At 43.9% G+C, this 22,777-nt stretch overlaps 1 protein-coding gene across 1 annotated transcript in view; it reads left to right on the top strand.

Annotated features, from left to right (window-relative positions):
* LOC124613623 (nephrin-like) overlaps positions 1-21,819 on the top strand; it is a 441,549-nt gene extending 419,730 nt beyond the window's left edge. The window contains exons 13-14 of the mRNA XM_047142339.1: positions 11,775-11,920; positions 21,450-21,819. Coding sequence (XP_046998295.1) covers positions 11,775-11,920; positions 21,450-21,524 — 221 coding nt within the window. The 3' untranslated portion in view covers positions 21,525-21,819. The remainder of the gene's footprint in view (positions 1-11,774; positions 11,921-21,449) is intronic.
* The last annotated feature ends 958 nt before the right edge of the window (positions 21,820-22,777 follow it).

Genomic DNA, 22,777 nt, shown 5'->3' with positions numbered 1-22,777 from the left:
CGTATCCCCACATAAGGCAGGCATTTTCCATTACTGGCCATATCAGGGCCTGATATACATTCACACCCACAGAGCAGGGAAGGGAGCTGGTTGAGATGAGGACTGAGTATAGGATTGACATTCTGGCACAGACCATTCTGTGGACCTCGTCTATGTGGAGTTTCCACATAAGACCAGAGTCCAAAGTGACGCCTAAGTACTTGGCGGTTCTGTGCCAGGGGAGTTGGGTTGCGTTTACGTGAAGGTGAATGGGGAGCGGCGGCGGCGTTGAGGCGGTCTGCGCCTTACGAGCCTCCGGGTGAGCAGCATAGCCTGTGTCTTTTCAGAGTTGATGGTGATGCGCCAGCGATGGGCCCAAGTTTCTGTGTCATCTGAAACCCTTTGTAGCCAAGGGATGACCAGGTCCTTGTTCGCATTTCGTGTGTATCACGCTGTGTCATCTGCGTATCTTGCGTTGTGCACCCGAGGGGCCATTGGTGTGTCCGCAGTGTACAGACTGTACAAAACGGGCCTCAGGACCGATCCCTGTGGCACCCCAGCACGAATAAGCCTTTTGGTGGAGGTGGCGGTTTCCACTTTGTCAGAGAAATTCCTATCCATGAGATAGCTTTTGATTTGCTTAACTATGCTCCAGGGGAACTCTTGTGTGTACAACTTGTAGAGTAGCCCTCTATGCCATACTGAGTGGAAGGCCTTGGCTACATCTAGTAGCACTATCCCGCAGTAGCCTCTGTGGCTGAAGACCTCTGTGGTTGCTTCAACCACTCTCATGATCTGTTGTGGAGCAGAGTGGTTCTGCCGGAATCCGAGTTGGAAATCCGGCGGATGTCGCTCTCTGGTAATATGTTACTGCATTGGTATTAGCAGGAGGCGCACATAAATCTTGGTTAGAGTTGGCGAGAGGCTAATCGGCCTGTAGTGGTGCAGGAATAGAGGGTCTTTTCCTGGTTTGTGTATCGCGACCACTTCCACATGTTTCCAGCAAGCCGGGAACTCGAGGGAACAATTAATCTCGTTGAAGATATGCGCGATGTGTGTGATCGCCGACGGTGGGAGGATTTTATTTAACTGATTGGTGATACTGTCATGTCCTGGCACCTTTTTCGTGGGGAGGGATCTAATTTCTCTTGCCAAGTCTTCGGGGGCGAAAAGCGTGGGTTCGTCCTCTGGGTCCTCCTCAGCGTTGAGGAAGGCAGCCAGTTGACGACGGACTACATTTTCATGCTCTTCATCCAGGGGTTCTGCCGCTTGAAGCTGCTTCTCGAATGAGTCGGCGAGGGCGTTGGCCTTTCTAGCATGGCTGTAGGCCAGAGCCCGCTCACCGTGTAGTGGCGGCATCCTAGCGTGTCTTTTTGAGAATAGGTTGGTTGCTTGCCGTAGTGTGTGATCGTCTACTTTGAGAGATGTGAGGCGGTTTTACCATTGCTGGTTTCTGTGATCATTGAGCGCTACCTTCAGCTCTCTCTGTAGACGATTGAGCAGCCTCCTGGTGGCCTGGTTTCTGGTGAACTTTTACTCTTTTGCCACCCTGTTCGTATGACGAATTTGAGCCAGCAGGTGTTCCAGGAGCTGTATTTGCGGCGGCGGGTCATCCCATTGTGGGGGGTTGGCCTCTTCTGCTGCCTGCAAGATGGTACCTGTTATGTCTTGTAGCGCTTGTTCTACTGTTTCGGCAGTAAGTGGCGGAGCGCGAGTGATATCAGAGGCGAAAGTTTCTCGGTATCGCTCTTACTCTGTACGTTTGTAAGACGTCTGGTACCGTGGCAGTGCTACCCATTCTCCCACATCGACAATTGAGACGATTGAGCAGCCTCTTGATGACCTCATTTCTGGTGATCTTCCACTTTTTTGACACCCTGTTGTTATGTCGAATTTCAACTAACAAGTGTTCCGGGAGCTGTATTTCCGGGGGCTGCCCGTCCATTTGCCGGTGAGGGGGAGGGGGGGGGGGGGGCACCTTCCGCTGACTGCAAGATGGTACCTCATAGGTCTTGTAGCGCTTCTTCTACAGTTTCGGCAGTAGGTGGCGGAGCGCGAGCTTTAGCAGAGGCGGCAGTTTCTCGGTATCGCTCCCAGTATGTACGTATGTTAGACGTTTGGTACAATTGGAGTGCTACCCATTCTCCCACATCAACCTCTAAAATCACTGGGTTGTGGTAGGAGAACATTCTGTTAATTGTCCTTGCGGCTACAAACCCCGTGATCCTCCTAGTGAGTACTATGTCTAACACGTCGGGCCTACCTCCATTTTTTGGAAAATGTGTGGGCTCGACCGGGCCCCATATTTTGATGTGGTGGTTGCGCGCTTGTTGTTGCAGTTTGGCGCCTGCCCTGGAGATTAGTCTATAGTTCTAATCGGAGTGTTTGGCACTGAAGTCGCCTCCTATCATGAGTTTGCATTCAGTTAGCCCTAGAGCAGCTATGTCTCCCTCGTTTATCTCGTCTTGTGGGGCCGGTAGATTGCAACAATTGTTAGGGTTCCGGTGGCAGTGGTTACTTCCACCGCCACTGCTACGATTTTATTGGTAGCAAGTAGGAATATCTGGCGGTGGGGCATCCTTCTTTTTATGTATATGGCCACTCCTGCGCCTTAGGCACGCCTGTCTTTATTGTAGCTAACGTAGTTGGGAACTGTCGCATTTATTCCCAGTTTTAGGTGTGTTTCCCCCATCATGCATATGTCGATAGAGAACTCCTTCTTGAGTTCTCTGACCTCGACCTCTTAGTTAACAATGCCATCTGCGTTATGAACGACTTGTCTGCAATAGAGGTAACAAACTATACATAAATATCTTCTTCGTGAATCAGTGCTGCTATTAGTGCAAACCTATCTAACTCCCAACTGTAGATCCTGAGACTAGATTTCACATACAGACAGAAAATTGTGACAGGGAACTTTAATTTACAAAGTATTGTTTTTGGTCAAGCTTTACTGCTGTCTTAAGTTCAGTTTTTCCCAATAGACAACATCTTCTCTGTAGTTGACCAAGCCGTAAATCCCATTATTGCTGCCAGGCGTCACACCAAACTTCAATTACGTACAGAACGGGTAACGATATGTGTTTTGTCAGGCGTTGGATATTTGGTCGTCTATCCATGATGGGGTTTTGAAACTACTGAGGAAGTCGCCGAGGGGAGTGACTGTTGGACTGCTGCCTTAAGGGCAACGAGGATCTGAGTGTTTTGCCTAACAACTGATCCAAGCGGCGGACTGAGTGTGGGGTTCCCTAGAGCTTCCTCTATCTTGGTGTCCCTGGTCGTTGGTGTCGTGTATTTCCCGGCGTTGTTCTTGTGACTGTGTTCGGTGTTGTGGTGATAGGACTACGTTTTCATGGTTTCTCGAAGGAGAAACCATTTCTGCGTATGTTGCCCTTGATGTGCCCGGACTTGGTTTTACCCAAGTCTTGTCCGTCTGTGTTGACATGTTATGTTTCTTTGTGTGACTCGATAGTGTGGTGGTGTCTTGTTTGTATGTGTGTGTCGGTGGGGGGGGGGGGGGGGGGAGGGTGGACGGCGTTAGCACCCTTTTCCTGCTGTGAGTGTCTTTGTGGACCTCGTAACCATGTAACCCACTGTATGGTTTTTGCCACACAGCGTGCTCCTTATTTGCGGGTCCGTGGGTTTTAGTGTACAAGACCACATATCATGGGCCTCGGCGCACTTCCTGCATCTTAGCGCCATGGTGCAGTGTGTGGAGATTTGGTTTAGGCGCTGACACCTGAAGCACTGCACCGTCTTGGTTTAGCGGCGCAGTGGCTTGGTGGTGAAAGGCACAGCCAGGACCATGTTTATCTCCCTTTGTTTTGGGGGATAACTGGTAATGTGACCTAGAATAGGGGCCACTTGCTTTCAACTTTGCCCATCTGCTGGACAGCCTTGACGGCGTACACCTGGGCAGTCAGGTCTGTTTTGATTGCCTGGGGGACAGTAATCTCGGAAGTTCCCTGATGACTATGTTTTGTTCCGTGATTTTGTTGTAGGGAAGGTGTAGTTGGGTATGTTTTTGTTTGTGAAAAGTGTTTTGACTGTATTGTAGTCTTCCAATGTGTGAAGTGTTATTTTTATCTTGTCACCACCAGCAGATTTTGCCTTAAAACCGTCTAACCCGATTTCTGATTTTAACAGCTCGAAGAGTTCCTCGTAATTCCGAGGAAACTCTGCGACAGTCGGAGGTAGATGGTGGGTGACGGGTTTTTGTGTTTTTGTTTGTATTGTGTTGTTTTGTATTGTCTCTGGCTCATCAGCCACCGCCTGAAGCCTGTTCGGGGTGGGTTCTACTTCACAGGCCGCCGGAAGCCTCGGCTGACGAAAATGTTTTCTTCGCCAACACGAAACCATCCGAATCCTGCTCTGGTTCCCTCCCAGGGCGACTACAGGTGCTGTCTGGGGCGCAGGCTCCTCAGAGTGTGAGGGAGTGGTTGGGGTAGTGGTTGTGGAGCTTTCCTAGTTCTTGGGGTGCTTGTCCTCCCGGTCCTTCTTCGCACGCCGCTGTTTGGATGGAGTGGTCTTGTGTGAGGGATTTTAGATATTTGGATCGGGTGGACGGCTGGGTTGATACAGTGGGTTTGGGGAGGATTTCGGTCGGCTGACGAGACTGACTGCCTTTATTCAGGGAAGCTATGTGGTTTGGGAGGTTATTGGTGGCATTGGCAAGCTGGAGCGGAGTTAGGACAAGGGGAGGAGGGGTGGAATCGCAAGTACTGACTCTGTTGGTGCTCTGTGTATTACAGCGTTTGATTTGTTTGTCGCAATATCCGGAGCGGAAAAGGGGGCTGCTGCCAGGGAAGTGCCAGTTACAGCCATCGCTGCCAAGGTTATGTTACATGGCTGCATTGCTGTCCCTTTTGCGCTGGTGGACCAGGAGGTCTGGACGGCGGCGGCGGAAACATTCTCGTCGATTCCGCTGCCAGCTTCCAGGTCCTGGCCCACAATTTCCCTAACCCTGGGGGGAGCAGCTGGGCAGCTGGAAATTAGCGGCAGCTGGGATACTCGAAACGGCTGGCGACGCGGCCCGCGGCAGCAACAAGACGCGCCTTCCGTTAACAGCGGTAGACCGCTGCAACCCCAAGGCACCACACAAGCTCGACATCCCGACACAACGACAAGAAACACATTTCTGCTGTCGCGCGGTGCCCGAGCAATGTATCCTGCCCACCGTAGTTGCTTACTGCAGACCTCGAAATGAGCTCCCGCCGACGGTTGAACAAAAGCAAAGCCGGATGAGTCTCATGATTTGTCACTCGTACAAGAGGGGGGCCTATGACTGAAACGTGTGTGAGTTAGCGGAATACATGTTCGACGCTTGACTGCAACTCAGCGAGTGTCGGGATGCTCGCTTGCTTGTCGCATATTATAACCCTCTCTTACTCTGAGATTGTCTGTGGCGAAGGGTATTGTCTGTGGACATTTCCTTCAGAAGAAGTGCGTTTAATTTAAGTTCGTTTGCGTGTCATGCTCCTGCTTTTTGTTAAGGGCCCAACTTTTTACGCTTTTGTTTTTCTTCTTACTCTCTGTTTATAAGAGGATTGATTTGGGTCTTTTGTACGTGTCAGGATGCTGTGTTCTGCATATCTATATAGCTGCTTGGCCGTCGTCCGCTTCTGTAGGCCGGCCAATCACGTTCCTACGGAAATGAGTACTGCGTCGGTGGTGGTTGGGAGCCGCGGCGCGTGCCGGCGTCGAGACCCGGTGGCTATCCAATCTATCTGCTGACGCCTCTGCCTTCAGATCGGAGCGTTCTTGACGTATTTTGTCAGTTGCGGCATTCTACGCTTCACTGAACTGAAAACCACTATCCCTGTTTACTAAATTATTGCGCAGACGTATCTCCACTGCCTCTGTGGCGACAAGACGATGCCACCACTAGGCTGATAACCCGAGAAGAATTCATCATTGGAATACGCCGAGAAAGACTGCAATCGCATATATCACACCTCTACGGGGAGGATGTCCAGCTCAACTACCAGATGATGTAGAATCTACGAATCAGGAAGGGTAAGCTACTCAGCAGATTAGCCTTCTTGCTAAGGTGTCGGGATAAGGAAGTGATGCCGCAGTTTGCGAACTTACGGCATTCTGTCAACATGGCGAGGACAAAATGCATACTACGACGGGCAGGTTCAGCCTTGATAGAGGAACACATACGTTTTACCAGAAAGTAACTCGACAAGAACGACAAGACTTTGCTCACTCACCACCTGTACCTAGCTTCCACTCTCGCAGCACACACCTGGGATTGGCTAGACGACAACACGTACGGCAGCAGTGAGCTCTACAAGAAGAAAGACACCACCAAACACTGCGAGAAGTTCCTCAGACTTCCGGGCCGACGTCAACAGGAGGAGAAAGCCAACAATATTAGGACCGTCATCAACGTGACAGAGAGAGTACTGGATGAGCCCACAATATCAGTGCTGTCGAAAGGCCTGACATTGCTCCTATTCCAAGAACGTTATGAAAACGTGACATCATCAGCAACGTCGATCAAGCCATACGTAGACTCTCGCCGAGAGGGTCCGAGGCAGTGAGAAGGCAGACCAGCTGGGTATTCGAGAAAGCAAGAATGCCGAAGAACAACATTACGGTAGAAGAACGCAAGACACTGTTGGACCTTCGCGATTACATGGATATAGTGGTCTTAGCAGCAGACAAAGGGAATGCGACAGTCCTACTGGAGTCAGAAGATTACTGGCAGAAGATCGACACCTTACTACAAGATCCGACATGAAATCAAGTGGGGAAAGACTCGACTGCTTTTGTCAAGCGCAGAACCATCGATCCTCTCAACAGTTCAGGACTTGACAGAAACACCATCAGGAAGATTTACCCTCGGGCACCGGATACACTGCGACTGTATGGCCTCCCGAAGATCCTTAGGGAGAATGTCCCACTAAGTCCTATATTAAACACCATGAATTCTCGGACGTATGGTGTAGCCAAGCACCTAGCACAGCTGTTAAAACCACTCGTGGGTCACTGCCCTCCCCTTGTCTAGAACTCGACCGAATTTGTGAAGGTGCTCCAAAGGTTACGCCTGGTCGAGAATGAACTACTAGTCAGCTTTGATGTCACTTCTCTTTTCACCCGGCTGCCGCTGTATGATTCCTTAGCTCTACTTGAAGATCACTTCGACGAGGAGACATTCAGACTGTTTCGTCTCGTGTTAACCACAATGTACTTCAAATGTGGTGGGAAATTCTATGAGCAAACAGATGGTGTTGCCATGGGTTCCCCCCTGGCCTCAGGTATTGCCAACTTGTGCATGGAACACTTTGAAGATGTGGCACTGAACACCGCCCTCCACGCCCTCCAGAGACCAAAGGTGCTCTACAGATACGTAGACGATACTTTTGTAGTGTGGCCCCATGGCAAGGTAAAACTACAGGATTTCCTACTCCATCTCAGTGGCATACATGACAGCATCAAATTCACCAAGGAGGTTGAAGAGAATCGCTGCCTTCCCTTCTTGGATATCTTGATCAAGCAAAATCCGGACGGTATGTTGGGACACTCGGTCTACGGGATGCACACGGACTTATATCTCAATGCGCGGAGCTGCCACCATCCAGCACAACGTAACTCGGTACTAAACACCTTAGCACAAAGAGCCAGGTCGATCTGTGACAACGACAGTCTGCCGCGTGAGTTAGCACATCTGCCGGAAACCTTCTAAAAGAACGGCTACACCGAGACACAAATAAACGCGCCTTTGGTGCAGACAAGAGGCGGGAGGAGAAACCAGAAGAAGCAAAACGCGTGGCGTTTCTGCCATTTGCTGGACCGTCGACAGCCAAGATCGAAACAATATTAAAGTAGCACGAAATAGCGACCATCTTTCGCGCAAAGCAAAAAGTTAAAGACATACTTGGCTCAACCAAAGACCAGCTGGTGCTGCAGACGCTGGGCATTTACAGTACTGAGTGCTAATGTGGGATGTAATATATCACAACGATGTATCTCCCAGCGCTCTCCTGAACACATCGGGAACGTACGACAAGGACGGACAAACAAGTCCACGGTAGCAGAACATAGCGTTATCAACAAACACACCTTCGAATTCGAAAAAATTAAGAGCTGTGCAGCGCCAACGGTTTCTGGAACTCTATCTTCAAAGGGGCAGTGGAGATGCGTCTGCACAACAATTTAGTAAACAGGGACAGCGGTTTTCAGTTCAGTGCAGCGTGGAATCCCGCAATTTACAATGTACGATAGCAACGCTCCTATTTGAAGGCAGCGGCGTCAGCAGACAGATAGGATAGCCAGTGGATCTCGACGCTCGGCCGCGTCGCGGCTCCCCACCCCCTTCCGGAGGAATGTAATTGGACGGCCTACCTTAGCGGACCTGGGACCTGGAGCGACTGAAGAATTAAAAAATTTATGATGAAAATTAATAAAACTAGTGTACAGAAATATATTGAAAAATTGCTTTAACATGTTTTGGGAGCCACGAATGATCGAAAGGAAGAAGACTCTGCTGAAAATCAGACTTACTATAAGTCAACATGCTTATGTGTGTTTGTCACCAACATAATAGTAATCGTAGCGGCTGACAACACAAGCTAGGTGGTATACACGGTGTGTTGCTGGCGCGCGTATGGTGGCTGCCGTGTGGGTACCGAGACAGTTAAATAAATGCACTAGACATTCATCACTGACGCTGGTTTTGCCAAATGAAGGCTGTAAAGTTCGTCTACCTTCACCAACTGTTACCCTGCGGCATTCTGCAATAGCTCTCCGTGCCGTATGGCATAGTACTGTAACAACTACCTTTTGTCATCAGATTGCCTATCTAACTTATTGCATACAAGTAGGCTCTATTTTTGTGGGGCGTATGTGTTCGACACATGGTTTACTATCTAGAAACGTAATATCTTCTTCCTTGTTTATGTCTATTCACTCAGTATTTTAAGATATATCAGGTAAATTCGCTTCCTCTTTATCAAAGTATTAATTTTTAACACTTCTGTACAGATAAGCACCAGAAGTTTCAACTTAAAACTTAAATAAATCCACTAGACATTCATCACTGTTGCTGATTGTAGCCTCTAATCGACTTCAATAAAAGCATCTACTGCTGGCTGTAGGGCTTTCCATTCAGCTTTATATTTCAATGGTTTTTACACTTGACAATCAGTTATGTACAGATATTTCAAGTCAAGTCAAGCGTCAAGCACTCCATCTGCATGCCAGAAGTGGCCCATCGGGACCATCCGGCCGCCATGTCATCCTCAGTTGAGGATGCGGATAGGAGGGGTGAGTGGTCAGCACACCGCTCCCCAATTGGCATCACGAGGCTGAGTGAATCCCGAAAAATGGCAACAGCGCATGGCGGCCTGCATAGTTATCCATCCAAGTGCCGCTCACGCCCCACAGCGCTTCACTTCGGTGAACCGGTATATCCACTGCGGCAAAGCCGTTGCCACAACTATTTGAGCAATGCCACAGCTATTTGAGCAGTCTAAAATTAGTTATGGCCCATCAATCTTTAGGAATAAGAAATAAATGATATCTATTAAGCTTAGAGCATCAGAAGGTGGTTTGCACCAGCGCTCGAGGAATTTTTTGTAAACCTTGGACGAGTACATACCGATGTTTGCAGAGGATACACTGGAGTGCAACAAAGCTTATAACAGCGCATTTCTTCAAATACATTCTTACTTGGACATTAACAACGAGTAACAGTAATAGTAAAACCTGTACGGTAACACTGTGAAAACACACCAAGAGTTTAAAGTAAGTGAATTATATTTCTCTTCGTCAAGTGGTTTGAATCTCGGCATTCCAACTTCATCGTTCTTGTTCCTAACGGTACAAATGAGGAAAGTCTGGATATCCATGACCTAAAGGAAATTAGAATTAGCTCCTCTTGAATTCTAGTCTCTCAAACTCAACCTACGCACTACATAGATTGCTACTTCGAGATATGCCTCCAATAAGTATAGGGAGAACATAATTTTTCGTCCTCGGTGTCTCAACGCAGCTTAAATCATTTAATAAAGACAAGGTTTCTGGTCCAGATTGTATACCAGTCAGGTTTCTGTCAGAGTATGCTGATGCAAGGACTCCATATTAAGCAATTATATACAACCGCTAGCTCACAAAATGACCCATACCTAAGGACTGGAAAATTGCTCAAGTTACACCAATACCCAAAAAGGGAGGTAGGAGTAATCCGTTGAATTACAGGACAATACCACTAACGTCGATTTGCAGCAGGGTTTTGTAACGTATATTGTATTAGAACATTATGAAGTACCTCGAAGAAAACGATTTATGGACACATAGTCAGCACGGATTCAGAAAATATCGTTCTTGCGAAACACAGCTATCTCGTTATACTCATGAAGTAATGAGGTTATAGACAGGGGATGCCAAACTGATTCCATATATCCAGATTTCCAGAAGGCTATCGACAGCGTTTCTCACAAGCGCCTTCTAACCAAACTGCGTGCCTATGGAATATCGCCTCAATTGTGACACTGGATTCGTGATTTCCTGTCAGAAAGGTCACAGTTCGTAGTAATAGACGGAAATTCATCGATTAAAACAGAAGTAATAACCGGCGTTCCCCAAAGAAGTGTTATTGGCCCTCTATTGTTCCTGATCTATATTAACGACATAGGAGACAATCTTAGTAGGCGTGTTAGATTGTTTGCAGATGATGCTGTCATTGACCGTTTTGTAAAGTCATCAGATGACCAAAACAAACTGCAAAATGATTTAGATAAAATATCTGTATGGTGCGAAAAGTGGCAATTGACCCTGAATATAGATAAGTGTGAAGTCATTCACACGACTACTAAAAGAAGCCCACTAAATTTCGATTACGCGGTAAGTAACAAAAATCTGAATGATGTAAGTTCAGCTAAATACTTGGGGATTACAATTACAAATAACCTAAATTGGAACGATCACATAGATAATGTTGTGGGTAGAGCAAACCAAAGACTCCGATTCATAGGCAGAAACTTAGAAGGTGCAACAGGTCTACTAAAGAGACTGCTTACACCACGCATTAAAACAAAGGCGCTTTTCGTTGCGACGGGGTCTTCTCATGATATTTCAATCACCATTGTTCTTCTGCGATTGCGAAAACATTCTGTTGGCACCCCCTTGCACGGGAGAAATGATCATCGCGATAAAATATGAGAAATCAGGGCTCGCACAGAGAAATGTAAGTGCTCGTTTTTCCCGAGCGCTTTTCGAGTGTGGAACGGTAGAGAGACAGCTTGAAGATGGTTCATTGAACCCTCTGCCTGGCACTTTATTGTGAATAGCAAAGTAATCATGTTGATGTAGATGAAGATATCTTTGTTTCTCAACAAAACTTGCAAGCGTAGTTGTTTCCTAGTAGCCTGGCTGCAGAATAGAAGAGCAGTACCCTTATGTACAGGTTATTACGTACCATACCGTTTTCCTGTAGGATAAAATAACAGTATTGCCCAACGCACAACCTTTGGACTTCATATGACATTGATAAATGTGATTGATATAATTTTAAATGTACAGTCCCTTTGAATTATATTTTTCGTGTTAAAACCACATAAAATTTTAATATGATACAGAAAGTCCGGCAAATAACTTGCGACATTGTATTAATAACTGAGCACGTTGTTATCACCATTTTGGTCGCTAATATGTAACAAGAACCTGTTTTGTTGTGTTATTATCACCGTCACATTTAAGGCGAATGATATGCCTTATACCAACAATAAAAGTGTATAGAAATGGTAAAACTGTAGATAAAAATAAAATATCGTATCTTTTCTTTACAGAAAACGACTACAGGCGGATCGAAAGAGACAAGATCATGGAGAAAGAAAGTCTTTCACGAGCTTTGTACATGAATGAAACGGCAGACTGCCACACACAAAGCAATGAACCATTTGAAAAGAGGAGTAACGTAATTTCAGGAAAACAGGTGAAGTATCTTCTCCCATTTACAGTTGATGATTTTACCAGTGGTCTCACTCAAAAAAAAATGAATGCACTTCGGTTTTGGTGAATAACAATGCCACATGTTTATTTCCTACAAACTACATAATGCTGAAGCGATCCTACTATTTTCTGCAGACATAGATATTTCTAAATTCGCAAACAGTCCACTGTAGTGATCAGGAGTGTGTATATGACATAGTTTTATGACATGATACCAACTAGGTACTGGTCGGCGGATACCTAAAAAAAGGAAAAGAAATGGGATGAGAAGAATATGGAATCTAGAATGCAAATTAATGAGAAATAAAAATTTCCAGCGCTATAATCAAATACATATTTGACAAACGAATCAGAACACAGTTGTGGGCCATTCATGGAGTATTATGATATTTGAAGTCAGCACCTATCTCTGCCACAGGTATACTGTATAATCAGACAGTTAATGGGAGGCGGAAACATACCTAATGTGTGATAATGGACTCTGATAAAAGCAATCAGACACGTGCTTGGTGATATCAACATGTGGTGTGTCCACCCTTCGCCTTATTGACGGCTGTAGACCTCTTGGGCACCCCTTCAGTGAGGGGTGTGTATGTATGTGGAGGAATTATTCCTCAAGATCCGAAGCCAGAGGAGGTAGTGATGTTCGACGATCGAATAGGGAGCAAAGTCTTCGTTCTGTCCTATCCAAATGGTGTTCCACTTGATTCAGCTCGGGACTCTGGGTAGGTCCGTTCATTTCAGGAATCTTATTTTCCACAAACCATTGCTTGAGAGATGCTGCTTTGTTTTTAAGTACTCTAAGGAGACCACACTCTAACCACAAAAAGCATCCTCATACCGTAACACCAGATCGTACGTACAATGATGTTGGGACTATGCATGATGACAGGTAAACTTCTCCAGGCATTCACGAACCCAAATCTGCCCTCCAACTGCCATTGGGCATAGTGTGATACGTCACTCCAGTTTCTATTCATGCACTGTCTACCAGTTCAGGCTCGCTGACTTCAGAAATGTGTGGCTCGAACGCTGTACCAGTTTCCTCTTAACTCTGTACGCACAATCATTGTACCAGCTGTAATGCTGGCAGAAGTTTGGGTCTCACAAGTGATTCCTCCCGCTGATTTCGTGTAAAATTTTACAACCAACCGATGTAATGCTCGTCGGTTCTTGCCCGTCAGTAAATGAGATACGCCTGGTCTTGGTTCTGCAGTGATCCTTACTTAACCTTCCTGCTTCAAAATCACACCACCAACAGTCGGCCTGAACAGCTTTAGGAGGTTTGAAATATGTCTGATGGATTTGTTACTAGGGTAACATCCATTGGTTAGTCCATTATCGATACCAATGAGCGCTCCTGCCGTACGATTGTGCTGTCACTGCTGCTCTACTAGCGCCACAACGCTCGCCACCTTCTTTTATACTGGTGGGTCCACCTCCCGCATTACAGAAGGGTGCATGGATGCGTTTTACCAGATAGAATATGCTTTCGACATTTCGACAGCTTTTGACAGTGAGTGTTTGAAGAATTAGTCCTTCAGTATCAGAAGCTGCGAAAACTATGAACTCTGTAGATGCATAATATTTGTCGTGTGCCTGTGAAATAAGGATAAGAATTAGTGCAATGTACAGAGCATTGTTTACTCACAGATGCTACCCCTAAGCCACAAGAGACTTCTCAGCAAGAGCACTGAAATAAAAAATGTTTTGAAAATATCTGTAGTTAACTGCAAGTAGCTTAAATGTATGTATTCCTTCCGAAGGCCGTAATACTCATAATCGTTATGCCAATTCGTGAGCAATGAGGCAATCATGCCACAGTAGCACCAGGTTGAGGAAAGCGGTTTGGTAAAACATCGTTTCCTGCTGCGTGAAAAAGACCGTAACTGGCTGCTGCACATCCTTTCCAAATAGGAATCGTCGACCTTCCAAGGCCTTTTTTAGGGTACCGAAGGTGTGATAACCGCATAGGGAGGGATTAGAACTTGTCCTCCATGGATGAGGCTGGGCTCAGCACAGCCTCCAGCACAGAACTTCGCGCACAATTCCACGACAGTGGTTTTCGACAGACATGTTGTCCCACAAACATTCTTCATTATCTGATGGATTTTGACGTGATTCAGTCGTACACCGCCCAGTTCTCCCGTGTACGAGTAACAGCAGACGTTGTAATGCAATCTTTTCGAGGAACAAAATCAAAAAGAGATATCGTTCAGTTATGGGAGCATCAAATACATCATAACCCAATTTGAATCCCACGCTCCAGACATAATTAACAGTCCAACTACAATCATTGTCAGTGTCATTAGAGCTATTGATGATATCAATATGAAGAAAAAAAGCGTATTCGTTCACTAATTACTTATGGAACACTTTTAGTTAGAGATATTTCGGACTAAAGAAATAACGTTTTGAGATAAAAAAAATTATATCGATTTACTTGTAGATCGTCGTCTATTCACGTGTTTAAAATGACTGGCATTCTGGCCAATGTTTCATCGTGTAAACAGGGTGTTGATGAGTGATGTTTTAAGAATTTAGTAGATTGTGGACCATGAAATTCGGAATATTTTCAGCAACGAAACAGCCGGGAAGTGAAATAAAGTTTCTGCAGCACTAAGTAATTCTTATGTATTCTGTACGCTAAATGAAACAAAAGAATACTGCAATCTGGAGAACTGCTATTGCCAAAAAAAGTAGCTTACATGCAAATACTAAAAACCGAATATGTAGTTTCACACTATTAGAGTAAATATTCAATGCGACGACCGCCAACTACGTTACATGATGTGCAACGACGAATCGTGTTTTGTCTCACGTTCTATGAAATTGCACGCTGCTCTCTTGTCGAATCAAAAGTTGTAAAAATGCGCACATAATGTTCTGGTACTTTTCCTAACTGGTCTGAGCACACAAGGGACTTTACGTAACCGTAGAGGAAAATGCCAGTGGAGGAGAGGTGAGAGGAGCGCCCTGACCGAGGGAATGGATTCGTCCTTCCAATTACTCTCTGCTTGAAGTTGTCTTTGAGCTATGCCGTGGTCCGACTATCATACCACAATGGAATACCATCATGCTGAAACCGCAAACAAGTTCGTAGTTGAAAGAGCATATCCTCCAGGCGTTCAACCAAGACATTCTCCAGAAAGATCAAATACCGTGCATTATTCAACCAAGGGGTACGACGCGTGTTCCAACAAGGAGATCTATAGCAATTCCAACCCTAATGTTTACCGAGAATCTCACACTGCAGCTATCCAAGTGACAGGTTCTCCTATTGATACGAAAATTATTTCACATTCTAGCTATAGTTACTTATTAGCAAAATGTTCCAAATTTCGTCCTCTGGAGATCACCCATTTTTGTAAACGTCATTTTAGTTATTAGCACAATGTTCCGAATTTCGTCCTCTGGAATCTTCCATGTTTTTTTTTTTTTTTTTTTTTTGTTTTTTTTTTTTTTTTTTTTTATATATCGATCTGTAGGACACTACGTACCTATTAATGTCATTTGTGCTTCCACAACTTGTTCTGTTTTGAAAAAATTGCGTGAATAGTCGCATATGAGCTAGGTTGAAATATGATCTCTACAATCTTTAATGATTTAACAATAGTCCAATGTGTCGTGTGGCGAGGGCCTCCCAGCGAATAGACCTGATAACCTGGTGCGTCTTTTGGAGTGACGCCACTTCGGCAACTTGCGCGTCGACGAGAATGAAATGACGATGATGACGACGACTCAAACACCCAGTCCCTGATCGGAGAAAATTCCAACGCAACCAGGAATCGAACCCGAGCCCCGTGGCATGACAGGCCGGCGCGCTGCCCACTCAGCTACGGTGGCGGACGATAGTACAGAGAGATGTCGCATATGCAGAGAGATGTCGCATATGCAACTTGTTGGTGATCATTCCCTTTCACTACACTGGAGAGTTGGATCGCGAAATTAATATTTTTGATTAAAATACATTTAATATTATCACTTTAGTAGTGCAGTACCTTATAGTGATAAACCATTCATGAGTATGGCGTACCACTAGTAATATAAAGGTCTTTGATTCTTTTATGTCCTAGAGTCTTTATTCAATGGATCCTATGGGATATTTTTCTTGTAACATAATGCAATAAACACAATTTATGTACCAAAGATTTTCATTTAACAGCTAACTTCCTCACATCATGGAGCCACAGCCCAGTTTCGCAAAGTATGAAAACATTTTCGAATGGGCCCTGTCGAAGGGAGATGTTGTTACGACAAGGGAAGGCGGGTAATGTAGTAATATCCCATCGAAAGAGTGCTCAGTAGAAAAGTATCACTTACTCTTGGAATGGAGGTGAAAGAAGGTGGTAGGCTAAAATTAATTGTTGGAAGCCTAGGGAATTGTAACTCACGTAAGTAAGAGGTAGCTCACGAAGGTCTAGTTTGACAGTCTTCCGTCGTTCTGGGATTAACCCAAGCTGCTGCTCTTCTATTTTGCAGAGGATTAGGAGCCCTTTACAGCGATTCTGGTACCTGTAAGTACGAAGTTCATGTTTAGGTCTCGCTGCGGTGACCATTACGACGCAACCATGTATCACACAGTTCCATCGCCTGAGCACACTCTCAAAAATACAAACTAGGCTTTTGTCTGTGTAATCTCGAAACCTCTGGAGATGGCATCAGTATGGTAAAGTAACTCTACATTCACCGTCGATATCCCTATCCACGCGCCAAAAAGCTATTCCATTGAAAATGACATTATGACACGATTGTACAGTGTGAACATGCTGTCGTACGTATAGTTTTAAGTGCTTTTTGCGAAATTGTGGATATGAATGGCGAAAAATTTTTTTCTTTATCAGTAGGCATACCACGAAACTCGCATAAAATTATTTTACCAAAACGTCTTGGATGCCATCAGTGGGCCACCTGATTACGGGGAACTTATCCTAAAGGTGAACGTCAGGAGGCACCATAACGAGTGTATCATCAATGTAACCAACTGCTCGCTTCGTTGCATTCGGCCAGTCTAATAATATCACGATTAGTTACGACGTTAGGCCTCAGATTACGCGCAGCGTATTGACACCTAAGCACAGATTCTCATGTTCGTCTTGCTCACCTTATAATGTCCAGATCACCATTCAGCTGACCACCATTTGGAATTGTCTTCAAAGTTATCATGTAATCGTTTATGTCCCTGTAAATCCTACAGAAGCATAGTTATTACTATCTTCAACTCATTTACATTTTTGAAATCCGTATTCGCACTGACTAAAACCCATGAGTTCACTGTGTGTTGTTGGTTATCGTGAATGTAACTCTATCCCTTCTTAAAGATTACTGGCTTAACTTCTTCGAGATTACCGGTGACCTTCCGAATTGTAACGGCACATTGTTTACGTATGTTAAAAAGCGCGGACAGAAGTCAGCCGGACTTGGTGCCTTCTAGCTTTTAAGTTTACCAGCAGTCAGCATGACCTTTTCCACGCCAACTGACAGAAAATGGGGAATAGTCACTATACCCTGCCATCACACTCTGCTTGAGTCGCCAGTACTCTCATTTGTCCTCTTCCGTGGTGTCTTTAGTGAGAGGGTTGTGGAGGAAGGTAGGAAGTTGAAGGTGCAGATGATTCACGGGATTATGGCGATATCACGCCTTCCACAACCGTTACTTTTACTTTTGCGCAATCCGTCATTTTCAAAGCACTAATACAGAGAGAGATCTCTGTGCATGGAAAATGAAAACCTTAGTATGGGGGGGGCATATCTAAATAAAACATAGACACCGTAAAAAATTAGCGTCACCACACAGCTAAAGAATATTAACGTCAGACGTTGTCGGTAGCGAATATTACTTATCTACACGTGAGAAAGCAGCGTGAACTCTGTCCCTCTGTTGTATGACAAAGGAGAGAGAAGAATCCCAGGCAGAATCTAAGCAGAAACCTCCATCTCTGTTTGTAATGCACGCGGATGGTTTAATCTCAACTCATTCTTTAAAAATTCTGTCCCTGTATCAGGAAGTGCAACCAGAAACTCTGTGTCGTTCTGTTCCATAGGATGACTAGCGCCAATGAAATGTTCTGCAATCACATATTTGCTCGTCTGTCGTAAGCTTGTGCTTAGTATGGTTGTCCTCCATGATCCTCGTCGTTTGACCAGTATATACCGAGTAATAACTCCAAGAGATATTCAGTAGCCACCCGTCTTAGGCAAATTTAGACCATCTTTTGTAGGCTCTAAAAGGGCCCTAATCTTACACAATGGTCGAATAACACACCTCACATCCTGCATTCTAATTCTTTTGGTGATGTTACATGCTTAAAGAAAAAAGGCTGCAGACATAGTTGCCACCAACTTATTTTTCACTGGTCGGTTTTTCACTATAACCATTCTGGTGAAAAGAGACTACAGGAAGGGCGAACTAAACTGACAATCTATCAATGGTGGACATTACGTGGGACTTATGAACCAAGACACGAAGTACACATTCGAACTAAGCTGAATACATGCAACCATCGGTCATGACATACAAGTCAGAGTTGGGTTAGTGTAAAAGTCGTGTCCCAACGTTCCATCATTGTTCCTCGTGTCTAATGCCTATAGAAACGGAAAAAAACTATCGTTCCCCATCATGAAACAAATATTCAGGTGGACTGAGTTCTGACATTCGCAGTTCCATGAATCCAAACAACAAATGTATCGTCTAAATATCTGAACAACAACGCAGTTCTCAGTGCCGTTCACTACAGTGCATGTTCCTCGAAATATTCCGTAAACAGATTTGCAGTTAAAAATGACGAAGCGTTGCCCATCACAGCCCTATCTGTCTGCCGTCTACATAACTGAAAAACCACGCAATTATCATTACCACTGACTCCAGAGCATGTTCCTCTAAATCTTTCAAAGATTGACCATAACAGGCGGCAAAGGGCTCCCCATTGTAAATCCATGTACTTATAGAACTGCTAATTGAATAAAAATTAAGCAGAAGTCACCTGTTGTCGAATGTTTTCTAATTTTAAACCAAGCCTTATGTGTTTGAGACGAATCAGACAGAGGAACGCGAGACACAATATGAAAATTTATTACAATTTCAGAGTAATTAAAACGCAATTTTCCTAATTGGCATAGCAAGTCCACCGAGTTCTTGATGTGTTGTACACACCGTTTTGCTACTAGGCTCAAAAGAGGTGCAAACTATTTTGCCACTCAAAATATCGGAGCAACAAAGCCAGATAAGATAGGCTTAAGAAGAATCCCTTCCGTGTGGGTCTTTGAAAGTCCGTTTAATCTATGCAAGGTGGCATGGGGTCAGAACGACATGTCCCAATAGCCTCATACGAGAAGTGATAACTCTTCAGTACTCCGTTAGCCTTTTTATCAACTCCTTTTGGCGTGTCAGCACTGAGTCTGTGTTACGCTGGATTAGACAGTAAGTACTATATGTTTCGAACGCAATCGCGCTTGCCCAGCACCGCACTACTCTTGTCTATGGGTAAAATAACGTATCAGGATCTACTCAGAGTGAACGCAAATCGGTAATCTCAGCTGATGTCTTACTATCGTTAGGCGAAAGTGCCCCGTCATTACACATCTGCTTTCCTATTCTCAGCAACTGCATTATCCAGGAAATATTCTAGTTTAACAAGATAAAGTTTCAACATCTATCGCCTGAGAGGTCATTAGAGACAAAAAACCAGCTCATAGCAGATAATAAAGGAGAGGAAATCAACTGTGCCCTCTCAATGTCATCATCCCAACATTCACCTTATGTGATGTTGGGAGATTAGAGAAAATCGAAATATACTCGTAGATGGCTGGATTAGCATTTGCACCGCATGGCCTTCCGAATACGAAAGGAGATATTATCATTGCGCCTCCTCCGTCAGAGGCTTGCTGAGAAGAGAGACCACAAAATCTCCCCACCTTTTCATCACTGCACCCTTACCATGTTCGAGCGTAATCATCACCATGGTTACTATGAGTTTCTCCGACAGCAGCGGGTATGGTTGACCACAAACATCGAGTTTCAGAAGCTGCCACTAGTGATGCCATTATTTCGTCTTCTTACATTCCAGTGGGTTGATTTTGTCCTTCTCTTTAGCGTTAATATCTTTAAGCTCTCCTCATTCTGTACTTGACATTTCTGATAAAGTCTTTTAATTGTGCTTCATATAGCTCTCAAATTGGAAAAATATCAGTTCTTCATGGTTTTCCTCTGCGCTCTTTGAGGTAATTCAGTAACAATCTGAGGCCTATGATCGATCTGTCGTTTACCATAACAACGTTCGTAGGGTCTTCATTAGACAGTAGATCTCCCTCTTCGATTACGTGTGTCAAACACGCCCATAGTCTCGATACTCTATTCACCATATTTTGCGCAAGACCCGTATCGAAGGCAATTCTAAAGTGATCGCTGGCAGAAGCAGTAGCAGTGGCGTTTATGGTAGACTGGGCACCGTCTATGACCGTCTTTCCGTCTACATAAATTGAACGGATACTCCGTCTCTGTTGCGGAAATCATCTAACAACTGCTTCCCAATTCCTCGCAAAACTTTCGTGATTAGATCACAACCAAAGCGTAACGTACATAAATAATTTGTAGTATTCCAGTGTTCCTACATGTGACTTTTATGAGTTAAAACTTTCAAATACGATCTGGGTGCGATCAACAAAAGTAGAAGTCTTGTTAGAAATCGATAACTGCCGTTTTTTGGTGACATCTAACGAGTACATTACATAAGTTACAAGGCTGTACAATGAGTAAGATGAACATAGCTTCCCGTATATGAAATAACATGATATGTACTAGGTAAATTTCGTTTCTCTAATTTACGATAGGTGTATACTAGTTTCTATGTATTTGTACAACTTACAGGCGCTATTGTTTTAAATGTTAGTTTACTTCTCCGCTGTTTCTCGTCGACTGCATGAGTTGGAGTACTTACTCACTTTTCCACTCTTTACGAGGCTGAACTGCAGATGCTTTGGCTGGTATAGTCAGCATCCTGTTGCTGTTTTCTGTGTACATTAGGACGGTAGACATAGATTACATTCTTTTGAGCTCCAGTTAAGAGACAAATTAAGAACGTCTCAAAAGTTGGAAATACTTAGAAAGCTGCTGAAATATTACACGTCTTTGTCATACATGATACATTACTTCTGACAAGGTGAAAGAAATTCGACTGTATAAGAAAGAAAATTCATTAAAGGAACAGAGATAGATGACATATTAAAGGCTGTATTCTCATATCTGACACCTACTGTATTGGGAGAATCAGAATAGTAAATTAAGAAAATTATAACAACAGCTAATGTAGAGACGGCTGAAATTCACTCTTGCTCACTTTTGCTTACTTTTACCATTTCTTTATATTTAATGACAAATGACTGTCTGCGGTAATGTCTTTGATGTTTTTAATCTCGTAATAAATAACGTTATCTAAATTTTTCAATTTACAATCAACTGAGTCTAGTGAATATAATAATTAATTAATTAATTAATGACCTGTTTCTCCTGCTAGGTACCAATAATTTCCGTAAGCTGCAGTGAAGACAACTCTTCGAACCCGCCACGGGTTTCTGTGACCAGATTTTGAAGAAATGTAATTTGGGAAGCAGCTGGGAAACAACTTCCAGTGCAGCGTTTGAAGAATTTTTTTTGTTCGACATGGAATTCGTCTTGTTAGCAGCAGAGAAAATTTGGACGATTAAATTTCTCCTTCTAAACCAGTGACTGTGATCGAAAGCATTATTTCTCAGTGCACGTAGCTATGATGTGCACTACTGAAAAAGTGTGTTCTGTGAAAACAGTAATTTGAATAAGAACTATGGTGTATATTGTCCTGCTGCGTAAAATCTCAGGTAAAAGCCTAAATTTCAAAAAGTTTTGTTACGAAGAGTGAATTCTAAATAAATTTACGACTGTTTTATTGGCTGTCTTTACCCTGTTCCCCGGAAATAACTAATTTAGTCTATAAAGATATACTTCTGATTCTACTATTTACCTTTCGTTAACAACTTCTGCTCCTTAGGTAAAATAGATTTTAATGCTCTAAGTGATGAAAAAAAATTAAAAGCACAGTCCTTAAGATTTTATTCGATATTCGCGTATACATTGAAGCCATACAACTCGACATCATTTTGCTATTGTCTTACATTTATTTAATCTGATTCCAGATTCTCCCCTAATTTATATCACTTTCTGTTTCCTTGAATTATATTTATCATTTTGAAGCCTCACTTTCATGTCGAGCGTTAAACATAATGGTGAATGTTGCACTACAATTTATAATCAAATTGTGTTACCTGATTTTCTTTAAAGCGTCATTGACATGTCTAGAGGATTTGACTTGGAATACAGTTACCGTTGAATATCATAATAACGATATGAGTTTTTTTCCAAATTTGTGGTGTTTACTACACAAATGAGGATATCTGGTTTTCTTACGTATTAAAACCACTGAAATTTGCGCAACAAAAATTCGTTTTGTTTCGTTTTGTACTTATATTCTAAGTACCAAGTTGATGCGTGACCGAAATCTCATGTGCACATCTTGCCAAATCCCGCTATCCGATTACAGTCTTTCGAGGTCAAACTGAGACAAAAATTTAGCACTTCCCCAGACGTCTACCACACAGAGGAAGTTCCTCAAATATTACATGTCCTTGTCATACGTGCTGCATTATTTGCGAAACAATCAAAGAAATTTAGAAAATCGCCGTCGAAGGAGGGCAGTCTGTGAACACTATATGGGGTAAGTACCTTTATTTCTACTGTGAAACCGCACTGTCGAGTAACAGCACAGGCCAGAGCTTTGCTTTGGATTACTAAAAGGCGAGAGGCCGATTT

Source organism: Schistocerca americana, chromosome 4 (assembly GCF_021461395.2).
Source record: "Schistocerca americana isolate TAMUIC-IGC-003095 chromosome 4, iqSchAmer2.1, whole genome shotgun sequence".
Classification (NCBI taxonomy): Eukaryota; Metazoa; Arthropoda; class Insecta; order Orthoptera; family Acrididae; genus Schistocerca; species Schistocerca americana.
Note: the sequence above shows the minus strand (reverse complement) of the source record. Positions and strands in the feature narration are given on the sequence as shown.